Genomic DNA, 14,545 nt, shown 5'->3' with positions numbered 1-14,545 from the left:
AGAACATGAGGTCACCTCCTTGAGCAGGACTGAGGATTCCCACAGCACGGACAAAATGACTCCTTCACCCAAATAAAAATGTTACTGAGAGGTTTCGTATGAGCCTCCCCAGAATGTGCCACTCTGGCATGTGGATTACTTCGAGCTGAAGTCAATCAAGCCTCAGAAGACTCAGGAAGAGCTTTTTACCTCCTCCTTAAGTGTCTAAAAGAATTCAGATAGAAGACCTGGTCCAGGAAGAGAACCATCACCAGGGATAACTATAGAGAGTGTGGGCTGGTGTGGGAGGCTGGGGGGAGCCCAGCAGGGCCTGTTTGTTCTACCTGGCACGGCAAAAACTTGTTTACCAAATATTTGCTCTTGCCACCGTCCTGTGAATTGTCTTCCTTCCCTTTGAAGGCCCAGACCCCACTCTCTTCTCCGGAGCTCAGGATGGCACATAAGCCTCAGTTGCCTCACTGTTGGGAGCCTCTCATGTCTTTGTGGGGCTCACGTACATAAAAAAATTGTTTTTCTCCTGTGAACCTGTCTTATGTCCATTTAACCTGCCAAAGAACCTAGAAAGGAAGAAGGGCAAAGTTTTTCAAGACAAATGCAAAATCTAAGTACCACAGCTGTGATGTGCCAATGGGCTGAAAAATGACAGTAGATACCCAGCACTGCCCTTGGTACACAGTACCTGTTCAATTAGCATTGGAACGTTTCGTATATCACTTACTGGTGTGCCAGTCCTCTTCCAGATTAAGACAGAAAATGAATCCCTATTGTTGCATGGAAATGAATTTGCCCTGAATAAGGAAGAGTTCTTAAAATGAAAGCTGATTAAAAATTAAAATGATTCGGGAGACTGATTTTTCTGTTATTGGTGGTTTCCAAGAAATCTGGATGACCCCAAGACAAGGAAATGACAGGGGTGGAGCTAGGTGATTCAAAATGCTCCACAGCTCTGAGGTTCCGTAATCATAAAAGCAGAAAACTTGCTAGCTGCAGGGACGTATGACAGGCCTTAAGGTAGTGTTTGGATTGCGCTAGACACACACAACTTAAAAGCTCAAGGCTTTCTGATGCATCCCAGTTATAAGTGAAATGGAGAAAGAGGGTGAGAAAGTTAAATAGTTTAATCAGAGCAGTTTTACAATTCTAAAATTAACAAGCAGACCTTGTAATAAAAGAGCTCCAATATTTGCAAAATGACCTTGCTTCCATTCTGAATCTCTTTTTTATTTGTAAAGATTCGCATTACATTTAAAAGGACTCAAAATGGAGTGACTGATATATTATTATCCGTGTTTTTTGATGCAACTGATGAAATCCCTGAATGGATATTGCTTCAGCTTTGATATTAAAAAAATGGCCCGACAAGAAGTCCTTAATCCACAACTGATCACAGGTGGCCGAAAGAAAGAGAAAAACCCAAAACTACTGTCAAGTTCATAATGTATCACATTGTTGGTGGATGACACTGGCTCCAAATATACAATTAAGCCCACGACACTTTATTACTATGAATATAATTATCATGAAAGTTCTTTCACGTGGATCAACTTGCTTCTGAAGGTTTTCTTGGTTCGTTTAAACTTGCATAATAAACATGCAATGAATTATTTCTTTTGAAAGTATATTTTTTGCAGTCTTTTTGTTTTCATACAAAGATTTCATAAAGTTGCAATATTGCATCAGAGCATTACCAGAATAAGAGCACAGGGGGAGGGGAAATGGGAATCTGGATGAATGAGAAGAACCTCCTCTCATCCTGAGACAGGCCACCCGTCTTTTTTAAAAGGTGCACGCAAACTGCTTTTCTTACCCTCCCCCACCAAAGAAAAGCATGAAAGAAAAAAACCCTCACAAAAATCAATCTAACTAAGAAAAAAAGTCGACATAAGGAAAATAAAGATGTTTTTTCATGCACATATCTTCTGCATAGCTCAACCCACATATAGTAAGGCACTATTTCCCTTCGTAACTGGTGTCCACGGCAATCTGGTAAGTGCTACAGTGCTCTGTGACCATTAGAGAGTTCCTTTCTGGATGGTGAAATAAAGAGGCCGGATGAGTGTGGCTGCCACGCTTCTCTGTGAAAGCCCCATAGTGCAAGCTGATTTCCAGGAGTCTCAGAAGGAAATCTGTGTGTGTAACAATTGAGAGTCTCCAGAATGGTTTTCTTTCCAAAGTTCCCATTTTGTCCATGTATGAATTTAGATTATTCTTCAGTCATTATTCTCAAAGAAAATACACTAGGTGGGGGAAAAAGCACAGTCAAGTCTTCAGAAACACAGCTTCACTGCTCCGAGAAAGCATATAATGCTGGCAATTCAGAAAATCAGCAGATGTTTCCAAGGGAACAGAGAGAGAGAGTCTAGAAACAGAAGAACAGAGACAAAGACAGAGAGAACGTGTCTGTGTCTGTGTGTGTGTGTGTGTGTGTGTGTGTGTGTGTGTGTGTGTGTGTGTTTTCGGAGGTGATCTGGGACTGAGATTAATTTAGCTGGTCTTCGTACTGTTTCCGGAAACAATCCCCAGCGGGGAAAAATTCCCAGCACCTTTCTTGATACATCTTCCAAACATAAGATTCCTGTAAAAGTAAAGGCAATGTGTTAAGAACATGTCTTTCCCTAGGATCTCTGTGTTACCACAAAATATAAGATAGAAAGAGACTCAAATTTGTTATTTTACATACATATATATATATGTCACATACGTATAATGGTGTATTACACATAGTTATAATCCCAAATTCATTTAGATAGTTCCTAATTATACCAGGTCTTATTTATTTCTACTAATAAATAATCAATCTTCATCCTGACTGTAATATAATAATGATAAAAACCTATTTGTGATATATGATTTTGAGGGTTCCTTAAAACTATTATTTTTGTTTAATTGTACCATTCAAATTCAAACTATTAACAATGGCAGGTGAATATTTGTGGAGGGAGAATTTCAAATAGCTCGGGCAGAACCTTAAACATTTAATATGCAATTATTTATTTATTTTAATTTTAAAAATTGAAGTATAGTTGATTTACAGTGTTGTTAGTTTCAGGTGTACAGCTAAGTGATTCAGTTATACACATACATATATTTTTTTCTCAGATTATTTTCCCTTATAGGTTATTACAAAATATTGAGAATAGTCCCCTGTGCTATACAGTAGGTATTTGTTGCTATCTATTTTATAGATAGTAGTGTGTATATGTTAATCACAAACTCCTAATTTATCCCTTCCACTCCTTTCCTCTTTGGTAACCATAGATATGTTTTCTATGTCTGTGGCTCTATTTCTGTTTTGTATATAAATTTATTTGTATCATTTTATTTTTGGTTCCACATATAAGAAATATCATGACTTTTGTCTTTGTCTGACTTACTTAACCTAGTATCATAATCTCTAGGTCCATTCATGTTGCTGCAAAAAGCATTATTTCATAATTTTTTATGCCCAAGTAATATTCCATTGTGCGTGTGTGTGTGTGTGTGTGTGTGTGTGTGTGTGTGTGTGAGTGTGTGTGTGTATCACATCTTCTGTATCCACTCATTTGTCAGTGGACATTTAGGTTGTTTCAATGTCTTGGCTATTGTAAATAGTGCTGTAGTAAACATTGTGGTACATATCTTTTCAAATTAATGGTTTTCTCCAGATATATACCCAGGAGTGGAACTGCAGGATCATATGGTAGCTCTACTGTTAGTATTTTAAGGAACCTCCATACTGTTCTCCATAGTGGCTGTACCCATTTACAATCCCACCAACAGTGTAGAAGGGTTTCTTTTTCTCCACACCCTCTCAGTATTTATTATTTGTAGACTTCTTGATGACAGCCATTCTGACCGGTGTGAAGTGGTACCTCATTGTAGTTTTGATTTACAGTTCTCTAATAATTAGCAATGCTGAGCATCTTTTCATGTGCTTTTTGGCTATCTGTATGTCTTCTTTAGAGAAACGCCTATTTAGGTCTTCTGCCCATTTTTGATTGGGTTGGTGTTTTTTTTGATATTAAGGTGTAGGAGCTGTTTGTATATTTTGGATATATTTTGTATATCCTTTGTCAGTTGCATCATTTGCAAATATTTACTCCCAGTCCGTAGGTTTTCTTTCCATTTTGTTTATGGCTTCCTTTGCTATTCAAAAGATGTTAAGTTTAGTTAGGTCCCACTTGTTTATTTTGGTTTTTATTTCCATTACACTAGGAGACAGATCCAAAAAGATACTGCTGTAATTTATGTCAAAGAGTGTTCTGCCTATGTTTTCTTCTAGGAGTTACACAGTATCCAGGCTTACATTTAGGTCTTTAATCCATTTTGAGTTTATTTTTGTGTGTGGTGTTAGGGAGTGTTCTAATTTCATTCTTTTACATGTAGCTGTCCAGTTTTCCCAGCAGCACTTATTGAAGAGACCGTCTTTTCTCCATTGTATTTTGTACCTCCTTTGTTGTAAACTAATTGACCAAAGGTGTGTTGGTTTATTTCTGGGATTTCTTTTTTTTTTAATTGTTATTGGAGTATATAATTGGTTTACAATGTTGTGTTAGTTTCTGCTGTACAGCAAAGTGAATTTATATATATATAAATGAAATAGTTACTATGAATATAATTATCATGAATATATATATACACACACACATATCTCCCCTCTTTTATAGATTTCCTTCCCATTTAGGTCACCATGGAGCATGGAGTAGAGTTCCCTGTGTTACACAGTAGGTTCTCATTAGTTATCTATTATATACGTAGTAGTGTATATGTTTCAATCCTAATCTCTCAGTTCATCCCACCCCCCTTCCCCCTTGATATCCATAAGTTTGTTCCCTACATCTGTGTCTCTATTTCTGCTTTGCAAATAAGTTCATCTGTACCATTTTTCTAGATTCCATGTATAAGTGATATTCCATAATATTTTTTCTTTCTCTGATTTACTTCACTCTGTATGACAGTCTCTAGGTTTGTCCACGTCTCTGCAAATGGCACTATTTCGTTCCTTTTTATGGCTGAGTAATATTCCATTGTATATATGTTCCACATCTTTATCCATTCCTCTGCTGATGGACATTTAGGTTGCTTCCATGTCCTGGCTATTGTAAATAGTGCTGCAATGAATATTGGGGTGCATGTATCTTTTTGAATTATGGTTTTCTCAGGGTATATGCCCAGTAGTGGGATTGCTGGGTCATATGGTAGTTCAAGTTTTAGTTTTTTGATGGAACTCCATACCATTCTCCATAGTGGCTGTACCAATTAACATTCGCACCAACAGTGTAGGAGGGTCCCCTTTTCTCTACATCCTTTCCAGCATTTATTGTTTATAAAGTTTTTTGATTATGGCCATTCTGACTGTTGTGAGATGATACCTCACTGTAGTTTTGATTTGCATTTCTCTAATAATTAGTGATGTTGAGCATCTTTTCATGTGCCTGTAGGCCATCTGTATGTCTTCTTTGGAGAAATGTCTGTTTAGGTCTTCCACCCATTTTTTGATTGGGTTGTTTGTTTTTTTGATATTGAGCTGCATGAGCTGTTTGTATATTTTGGAAATTAATCCCTTGTCGGTTACAAATATTTTCTCCCATTCTGAGGGTTGTCTTTTCATTTTGTTTATGGTTTCCTTTGCTGTGAAAAAGCTTTTAAATTTAATTAGGTCCCATTTGTTTATTTTTGTTTTTATTTTCATTACTCTAGGAGGTGTTATCTAAAAAGATCTTGCTGTGATTTATGTCAAAGAGTGTTCTGCCTCTGTTTTCCTCTAGGAATTGCATAGTATCTGGCCTTACAATTAGGTCTTTAATCTATTTTCAGTTTATTTTTGTGTATGGTGTTAGGTAGTGTTCTAATTTCATTCTTTTACATGTAGCTGTCCAGTTTTCCCAGCACCACTTGTTGAAGAGACTGTCTTTTCTCCATTGCATATTCTTGCCTCCTTAATCATCGATCAGTTGACCATAGGTGTGTGGGTTTATCTCTGGGCTTTCTGTCCTGTTCCATTGATCTATATTTCTGTTTTTGTGCCAGTACCATACTGTCTTGATTACTGTAGCTTTGTAGTGTAGACTGAAGTCAGGGAGCCTGATTCCTCCAGTTCCATCTTTCTTTCTCAAGAGTGCTTTGACTATTTGGGGTCTTTTGTGTCTGCATACAAATTAAAAAAAATTTTGTTCTAGTTCTTTGAAAATGCCATTGGTAATTTGATAGGGATTACACTGAATCTCTAGATTGCCTTGGGTAGTTTATTCATTTTTCAAAAAATTTATTTTATTTATTTTTGGCTGCGCTGGGTCTTCATTGATTCACGCAGGCTTTCTCTAGTTGCGGTAAGCAGGGGCTGCTCTTCATTGTGGTGCATGGGCCTCTTATTGCGGTGGTCTCTCCTGTTGCAGAGCACAGGCTCTAGGCGCATTGGCTTAAGTAGTTGTGGCTCGCAGGCTCCAGAGCACAGGCTCAGTAGTTGTGGTGCACGGGCCTAGTTACATTGCGGTATGTGGGATCTTCCTGGACCAGGGCTCAAACCCATGTCCCCGGTGCTGGCAGGTGGACTCCTAACCACTGCACCACTAGGGACGCTTGGTTTATTAATTCTGACAATATTGATTCTTCCAACCCAAGAACATGGTATATTTTTCCATCATTTTGTGTTATCTTGGTTTCTTTCATCAGCATCTTATAGTTTTCGAAGTACAGGTCTTTGTCTCCTTAGGTAGGTTTATTCCTAGGTAATTTATTCTTTTTGATGCGATGGTAAATGGGATTGTTTCCTTTGTTTGTTTTTGTCCTTATGAAATTCTTTTATTTTTAACTTTTTTTTAGAGTGTAGTTGATTTACAATATTGTGTTTCCTCAAGTGAATCAATTATACATATACATATATCCATTCTTTTTTAGATTCTTTTCCCATATAGGTCACTACAGAGTATTGAGTAAAGTTCCCTGTGCTATACAGTAAGTCCTTGTTGATTATCTATTTTACATATAGTAGTGTGTATATGTCAATCCCAATCTCCCAATTTATCCCTCTCCCCTTCCCCCCTGGTAACCATAAATTTGTTTTTTACATCTCTGACTCTATTTCTGTTTTGTAAATAAGTTCATTTGACCCATTTTCTTAGATTCCACATATATATGCGATATCATATGATATTTGTCTTTCGCTGCCTTACTTCACTCAGTATGACAATCTCTAGGTCCATGCATGTTGCTGCAAATAGCACTATTCCATTCTTTTTTATGGCTGAGTAGTATTCCACTGTATGTATGTACCACATCTTCTTTACCCATTCCTTTGTCAATGGACATTTAGGTAATGGGATTGTTTCCTAATTTCTCTTTCTGATTATTTGTTGTTAGTGTGTAGAAATGCAACAGATTTCTGTGTGTTAATTTTGTATCCTGCAACTTTACTGAATTCCTTGATGAACTCTAGTAGTTTTTTGGTAGCATCGTTAGGATTTTTTATGTGTAGTATATCACATCATTTACAAACAGTGACAGTTTTACTTTTTTTCCAATTTGAATTCCTTTTATTGCTTTTTCTTCTCTGATTGCTGGGGTTAGGACTTCCAAAACAACATGGAGTAAAAGGGGTGACAGTGGACATCCTTGTCTTGTTCCTGATCTTAGAGTAAATGCTTTTAGGTTTTCACCATTGAGTGTGATGTTAGCTGTGGATGTGTCATATGTGGGCTTTATTATGTTGAGGTAGGTTCCCTCTGTGCCTACTTTCTGCAGGGTTTTTGTCATAAGTGGATGTTGACTTTTATCAAAAGCTTTTTCTGCATCTATTGAGATGATCATATGGTCTCTATCCTTTAATTTGTTAATATGGTGTATTACACTGATTGATTTGGGAATATTGAAAAACCCTTGCATCCCTGGGATAAATCGCACTCAATCATGGTGTATGATCCTTTTAATGTATTGTTGGATTTGGTTTGCTAGTGTTTTGTTGAGGATTTCCGTGTCTATGTTCATCAGTAACATTGGCCTGTAATTTTTTTTGTGGTATCTTTGTCTGGTTTTGGTATCAGGGTGATGGTGGCCTCATAGAATGAGTTTGAAACTGTTTCTTCCTCTGCAGTTTTTTGGATTAGTTTCAGTATAGGTGTTAACTCTTCTCTAAATGTTTGGTAGAATTCTGCTGTGAAGCCATCTGGTCCTGGACTTTTGTTTTTTGGGAGTTTTTAAATCACAGGTTCAATTCTAGTACTTGTAATTGGTCTGTTCCTATTTCTGTTTATTCCTTGTACCTTTCTAAGAAGTTGTCCATTTCTTCTAGGTTGTCCATTTATTAGCATATAGTTCTTGTATTAGTCTCTTATGGTCCCTTGTGTTCCTGTGGTTTCCTACGTAACATCTCCCTTTTCATTTCTAGTTTTATTGATTTGGGTGCCCTCCCTTTTTTTCTTGATGAATCTGGCTAAAGATTTATTCAGTTTTGTTTATCTTTTCAAGGAACCAGCTTTTAGTTTCATTGATCTTTTCTATTGTTTCCTTCATCTCTATTTCATTTATTTCTGCTCTGATCTTTATGATTGTTTTCCTTCTACTAACTTTGAGGTTTGTTTGTTCTTTCTCGAGTTGAGTTAGGTGTAAGGTTGGGTTGTTTGAGTTTTTTTTTGGTTCTTGAGCCTATATGGCTGTAACTATAAAGTTTACATGGCTATACACGTCTCTCTTAGAACTGTTTTTGCTGCATCCCATAGGTTTTGGAACCTCGAGTTTTCATTGTCATTTGTCTCTAGGTATTTTTTAATTTCCCCTTTGATTTCTTCAGTGATCCATCGGTTGGTGGTAGCATAGTTTCAATATCACTACTTGTGACTGATCTGTTCATATGTTCTGTTTCTTGCTGGTGCAATGTGGTACCTTTCTAAGAATTTGTCCATTTCTTCCCGGTTCTCCCTTTTATTGGCATATAGTTGCTTGTACTAGTCTCTTATGATCCTTTGTATTTCTGTGGTGTCCATTCTGACCTCTGATTTGAGGTCTCTCCCTTTTTTTCTTGATGAATCTGGGTAAAGGTTTATCAATTTTATCTTCTCAGAGAACCAGCTTTTAGTTTCATTGATCTTTGCTATTGTTTCCTTTGTGTCTATTTCATTTATTTCTGCTCTGATCTTGATTTCTGTCCTACTAAATTTGGGTTTTGTTTGTTCTTCTTTCTCTGGTTGCTTTAGGTGTAAGGTTAGGATGTTTGAGAGTTTTCTTGTTTCCTGAGGTTAGACTGTATTGCTATAAACTTCCTTCTTGGAACTGCTTTTGCTGCATCCCATAGTTTTTGGGTTGTCAAGTTTTCGTTGCCATTTGTTTCTAGGTATTTTTTTAAAATTTCCTCTGATTTCTTCAGTGATCCATTGGTTGTTTAGTAACATATTGCTTAGCCTCCATGTGTTTGTGTGTGTTTTACAGTTTTATTCCTATAATTGATTTCTAATCTCATAGCATTGTGGTCACAAAGGATGCTTGATATGATTTCAGTTTTCTTACATTTACTGAGGCTTGCTTTTTAGCCCAGCATGAGATCTATCCTAGAGAATGTTACATGTGCACTTGTAAAGAATGTGTATTCTGCTGCTTTCGGATGGAATGCTCTATAAATATCAATGAAGTCCATCTGGTCTTACGTGTCATTTAAGGCCTGTGTTTCCTTATTGATTTTCTGTCTGGATGATCTGTCCATTGATGTAAGTGGGGTGTTAAAATCACCCATTAATATTGTGCTACTGTCAGTTACTCCTTTTATGTCTGTTAACATTTCCTTCTACATTGAGGTGCTCCTATGTTGGGTGCATATGTATTTACAATGGTTGTATCTTCTTGGATTTATTCCCTTGATTACTATTTTGTGTCACTCTTTGTCTTTCATAGCAGTCTTTATTTTAAACTCTATTTTGTCTAATCTGAATATTGCTACTCTTGATTTCCATTTACATGGAATACCTTTTTCCATCCCCTCACTTTCAGTCTGTATGTGTCCCTAGATCTGAAGTGGGTCTCTTGTACACAGAATTTATACGGGTCCTGTTTTTGTATCCATTCACCCAGTCTGTGTCCTTTGGTTGGAGCATTTAATCCATTTACATTTATGGAAATTATCAATATGTATATTTTTAGTGCCATTTTGTTAATTGTTTTGGATTTGCTTTTGTTGGTCTTTTCTCCCTTTCCTATTGTGTTCTCCTGTCTTGTGATTTGATGACCATCTTTAGTGTTGTGTTTGAATTCCTTTTTTTATGTGTGTATATCAATTATAGATTTTTGATTTGTGGTTACCATGAGGTTTTGATATAGCAGTCTATATATATACTTGATTGTTTTAAGTTGCTGCTCTCCTAATTTCAAATGCATTTCAAATATCCTACATTTGTACTCTCCTCTCACGATTACTGGTTTAGTTATCCTATTTGTGTATGAAGGATTTCCTACCTTTACTGTATGTTTGCCTTACAGGTGAGCTTTCCCATTTTGTAATTTTTTTTCTACTTGTTGCCTTTTCCTTTCTGCCTAGAGAAGTTCCTTTAGCACTTGCTATAAAGCTGATTTGGTGGTGCTGAATTCTCTTAACTTTTGCTTGTCTGTAAAGCTTTTGATTTCTCCATCAACTCTGCATGAGAGCCTTGCTGTGTAGAGCATTCATGGTTGTAGGTTTTTCCCTTTCATCACTTTAAATATATTATGCCACTCCCTTCTGGCCTGCAGAGTTTCTGCTGAGAAATTAACTGATAGTATTATGGGGAATCCTTTGTATATTATTTGTTGCTTTCCCATTGTGGCTTTTAATATTTTTCTTTAATTTTTGTCAGTTTTATTATTGTGTGTCTTGGTGTGTTCCCCCTTGGGTTAATCCTGCCTGAGACTCTATATTTCTTGGACTTAGGTGACTGTTTCCTTTCCCATGGTAGGGAATTTTTCAGCTATTATCTCTTCAAATATCTTCTCAGGCCCTTTCTCTCTCTCTCCCTTCTGGGACCCCCTATAATGTGAATGTTGGTCCCTTTGCCGTTGTCCCAGAGGCTGCTTAAACTGTCCTCATTTTTTTTTTCATTCTTTATTCAGTTTTGAAACAGTGATTTCCACCACTCTATCTTCCAGCTCACTTATCCATTCTTCTGCCTCATTTATTATGCTATCAGTTCCTTCTACTGTATTTTTCATTTCACTTATTGTATTGTTCAGTTGTTTGGTTGTTATTTATATTTTCTAACTCTTTGTTAAAAACCTCCTGTTCCTTCTCACTCTGTGCATCCATTCTTTTCCTGAGTTCTTGCATCTTTATGATCATTGCTCTTAACTCTTTCTCAGGTAGGTTGCCCATCTCCCTTAGTTGTTCTTCTGGGGTTTTAGCTTGTTCCTTTGTCTGGAACGTATTCCTCTGCCATCTCATTTGTCTGAATTTCTATTTGTATTTCTATGTATGTGGAAGGTCAGTTATGTCTCTTGACCTTGGAGAAGTGGCCCTCTGTAGGGGATGTCCTATGTGTCCCAGCAGTACACTCCCCTCTCATCACCCTCTCATCAGGGTAGTTTCTGACCTGTGTTTGCAGACTCAGTTCCACAGTGTGGAGGCGATTGTAGTTTTCTTCCTTCTGGTGTCTGCCCCCTAGTGGGTGAGGCTTGTGCAGGCTTCCTGGTGGGAGGAACTGGTGCCTCCCCACTGGTGGATGGAGCTGGGTCTTGGCCCTCTGGTGGGCTGGCCAGGTAAGGGGCATGTCTAGAGGTGGCTGTGGACTCAGGAAGCCTTTAGACAGCCTGTCTGCTGATGGGTGGGTCTGCGTTCTCACCCTGTTGGTGGTTTGGGTGTTGGGTGGAGCCAGGTCTTGGTGCCAAAATGGCGGCCTCTGGGAGAGCTCAGACCAGTGAATCCACCGGTGTCCTTGTCCCCATAGTGAGCCACACCTGCTTCCCCAGGAGACTCTCCAAGACCAGCAGGTAAGTCTGGCCCAGGCTCCTATGAAGTCACTGCTCTTGCCCTGGGTCCTGGGGCACAAAGACCTTGTGTGTGCCCTCCAAGAGTGGCATCTCTGTTTTGCACAGTTCTTTGGAGCTCCTGCACTCAAGTCCTGCTGGCTTCAAAGTCAAGTGCTCTGGGGTGGGGGTGGGGGTGGGGGTCCTCCTCCTGATGCCAGACCCCAAGGCTGGGGAGCATGATATAGGGCTCAGAATTCTCACTGCTGTGGGAGAAGTTCTGCAATATAATTATTCTCCAGTGTGTGGGTCACCCATCTGGGGTGGGTATAGGATTTAATTATATTGCAAGTGCACCCCTTATACTGTCTCGTTGTGGTTTCTTCTTTGTCTTTGGATGTAGAATATCTTTTTTGGTAGGTTCTAGTCTTTTTTTTTACCAATGGTTGTTTAGCATTCAGTTGTGATTTTGGTGTGCTCCTGAGAGGAGGTGAGCTCAGGGTCCTTCTACTCTGCCATCTTGTCCCAGGATATGCAATTATTTTTAAATGACTGTAATACTATTGAATGAAGTTCATTTGAAATCATCTGCTATCTGATTAAGCAATCAAGTATATTATAATTATCAAAACCCAAACTCAGCATTTTCAGCTAATAAATGTGCAATTCTAATTTTACTTTTTCTACTACAGCAATCTTTGCATACACATCCAGGATAACAGGAATGTTATACTAAGATACCATGACTAATATCTGAAAGTAATTCCAAAGTTAGTTAATGTTTAATGTACACATTCCAAAATGCAGAGATTCTTTTATCATCATTTCTTTTAGATGACGTATGGTCACTCTTTACCTACCTGTCCTGTGTGCTCTGTTTCATCTTTGTTTATGAGATACATCAGAAAAAACCTACAGATACAGAGAGAGTAATCAGAAATGGATTGTATGGAAATATCAGCATAAACAGATACTTCTGATCCTGCCATGGACTAATAACTCTTCATGGCAGAGAAAATAACTGGGTCAAACCTGCAGGGCCAAAAAAAAAAAAAAAAAAAAAAAAAATGCCATGGGGACCAAAAGCTTAATCAGCTTTTAAAATATTTTTTTCAAAGGAGCTATAATGTGTTCACAGATTAAGTTATACCTCTTGGGAGCTGCTTTATATCAGGCTCAGTGCCAGACCCTGCCTGCAACTGTTTCCACATTCACTCATGGAGCAGGAATTGAAATCCTCATTTGGATAAACCAATAATTAAAAAGGTTCAATAACTTGTCTAATATTGCACACTTGTGAATTCCAAAACCCACTTTTTTTAAATTGCTACAATGCTACTCTATATCTTTTTTTTCTATATCTTTTCTGTTAGATATTAAAATCAGGTTAGAAACGGATTAAGAAATAATATTGGACTGAAGTACTGTTTTGGCTAGTCTCAAGGTGCCTAACGAGGTCTGTGGTTCTTCAGTAAAGAAACGTGAAGATTCACATATCTCTAGGGAGCAGCTGGAGCATTCCTGTTCGAAATGGAAAACACGGCCCAAGCTCTCTCAGAGGCTTGGTACATATTCTCATCCTGGCCACCTTTTCATTTCATGTTCTAGAAGGTACTGTTCACGTGGAGGGCTGCAACTTCATTTCCTAAGTCCAAAGAACCACTAGCTGTGGGTCTTTCCCTCCGAGAGGTGCTCTCTGTCCTGTTTCTCCAGCTTCCTGAGGTGGGGGATGCCTGGGTATCAGGAGAGGTAGGGGAGTCTGCGTGAGGCACACTCACAGGTAATTGGCCAAGTTGTGTTCCTGTAACGTGTGGGTTTCAAAGCCATGGGGCACGGTGTCGAAGTAATCATTGCCTATCCCACAGATGAAGCACTTGGTCTAGAAGACAAAGGCAGTATGCAAAGGTCAGAGTTCAGAAAGCAAAACAAAAGGAAAACACAGCTCACCACTCAGGGGCAGCTACTTGGCTTATTCGGTCTACGTAAAAGATCATCCCAGAAGACTGTGCCAAGCACCTGAGCATCAATTTAACTGTTGCCACCACTACATCTTGCCGTGGGGTTTAAATGACATAGGAACCAACAGCAGGAAGTAACAGAGGCAGAAAGAAGAGAACAAGATGATGATGGCCGAAAAGCAAAGCAATGTCTTCTTCTTTTCTCCAGCCTAAGTGAACACGCCCAGGCTCGGTGATCACTCTTGTTCATTACACTGGCTCAAGTTATCTAGGTAGGACTGAATGTATCCTCAGCTGAAACCACAAACTTGGTATCTATCCTAGCCAAGTCTGATGACCAAGCTGGTGGAGCGGGGTAGGCACAAATTCCTTCCATCTGGGGAGGACCAAACCAAATACCAAGCCGTGAGGTGTTGAATCAACGATTCAGAGAAGGTCCGCCACATGCCAGGCATCATGCTAGGCACACAGCCAATATACATGTACTGGGATGGCAGTCCACTCTAGAAACAGGACCGCTGCTCTCTCCGCTTCCCTCCCATCCCAGCCATCTCTCTTCACCCGCTAGGTCTGCCATCTGCAGGCCTGGTACCCAAAACCCAGGGAGAAGCAGGCCTTCCGTTTTATCATTAGCATCTCCTGTGTATCAACTCAAATGAATTCAATAGTTATTGTCCTCATGTGGCTCCAGA

At 38.7% G+C, this 14,545-nt stretch overlaps 1 protein-coding gene across 1 annotated transcript in view; it reads right to left on the bottom strand.

Annotated features, from left to right (window-relative positions):
- Nucleotides 1-1,200: 1,200 nt before the first annotated feature.
- Nucleotides 1,201-14,545, bottom strand: part of RYR2 (ryanodine receptor 2) — a 517,690-nt gene continuing 504,345 nt past the window's right edge. Inside the window, exons 102-104 of the mRNA XM_049697219.1 lie at nucleotides 13,674-13,774; nucleotides 12,756-12,807; nucleotides 1,201-2,575 (exon numbers count right to left, since the gene is read on the bottom strand). Of these exons, the coding sequence (XP_049553176.1) occupies nucleotides 2,480-2,575; nucleotides 12,756-12,807; nucleotides 13,674-13,774 (249 nt within the window). The 3' untranslated portion in view covers nucleotides 1,201-2,479. The remainder of the gene's footprint in view (nucleotides 2,576-12,755; nucleotides 12,808-13,673; nucleotides 13,775-14,545) is intronic.

This window comes from Orcinus orca, chromosome 14 (genome assembly GCF_937001465.1).
Source record: "Orcinus orca chromosome 14, mOrcOrc1.1, whole genome shotgun sequence".
Taxonomy (NCBI): domain Eukaryota; kingdom Metazoa; phylum Chordata; class Mammalia; order Artiodactyla; family Delphinidae; genus Orcinus; species Orcinus orca.
Note: the sequence above shows the minus strand (reverse complement) of the source record. Positions and strands in the feature narration are given on the sequence as shown.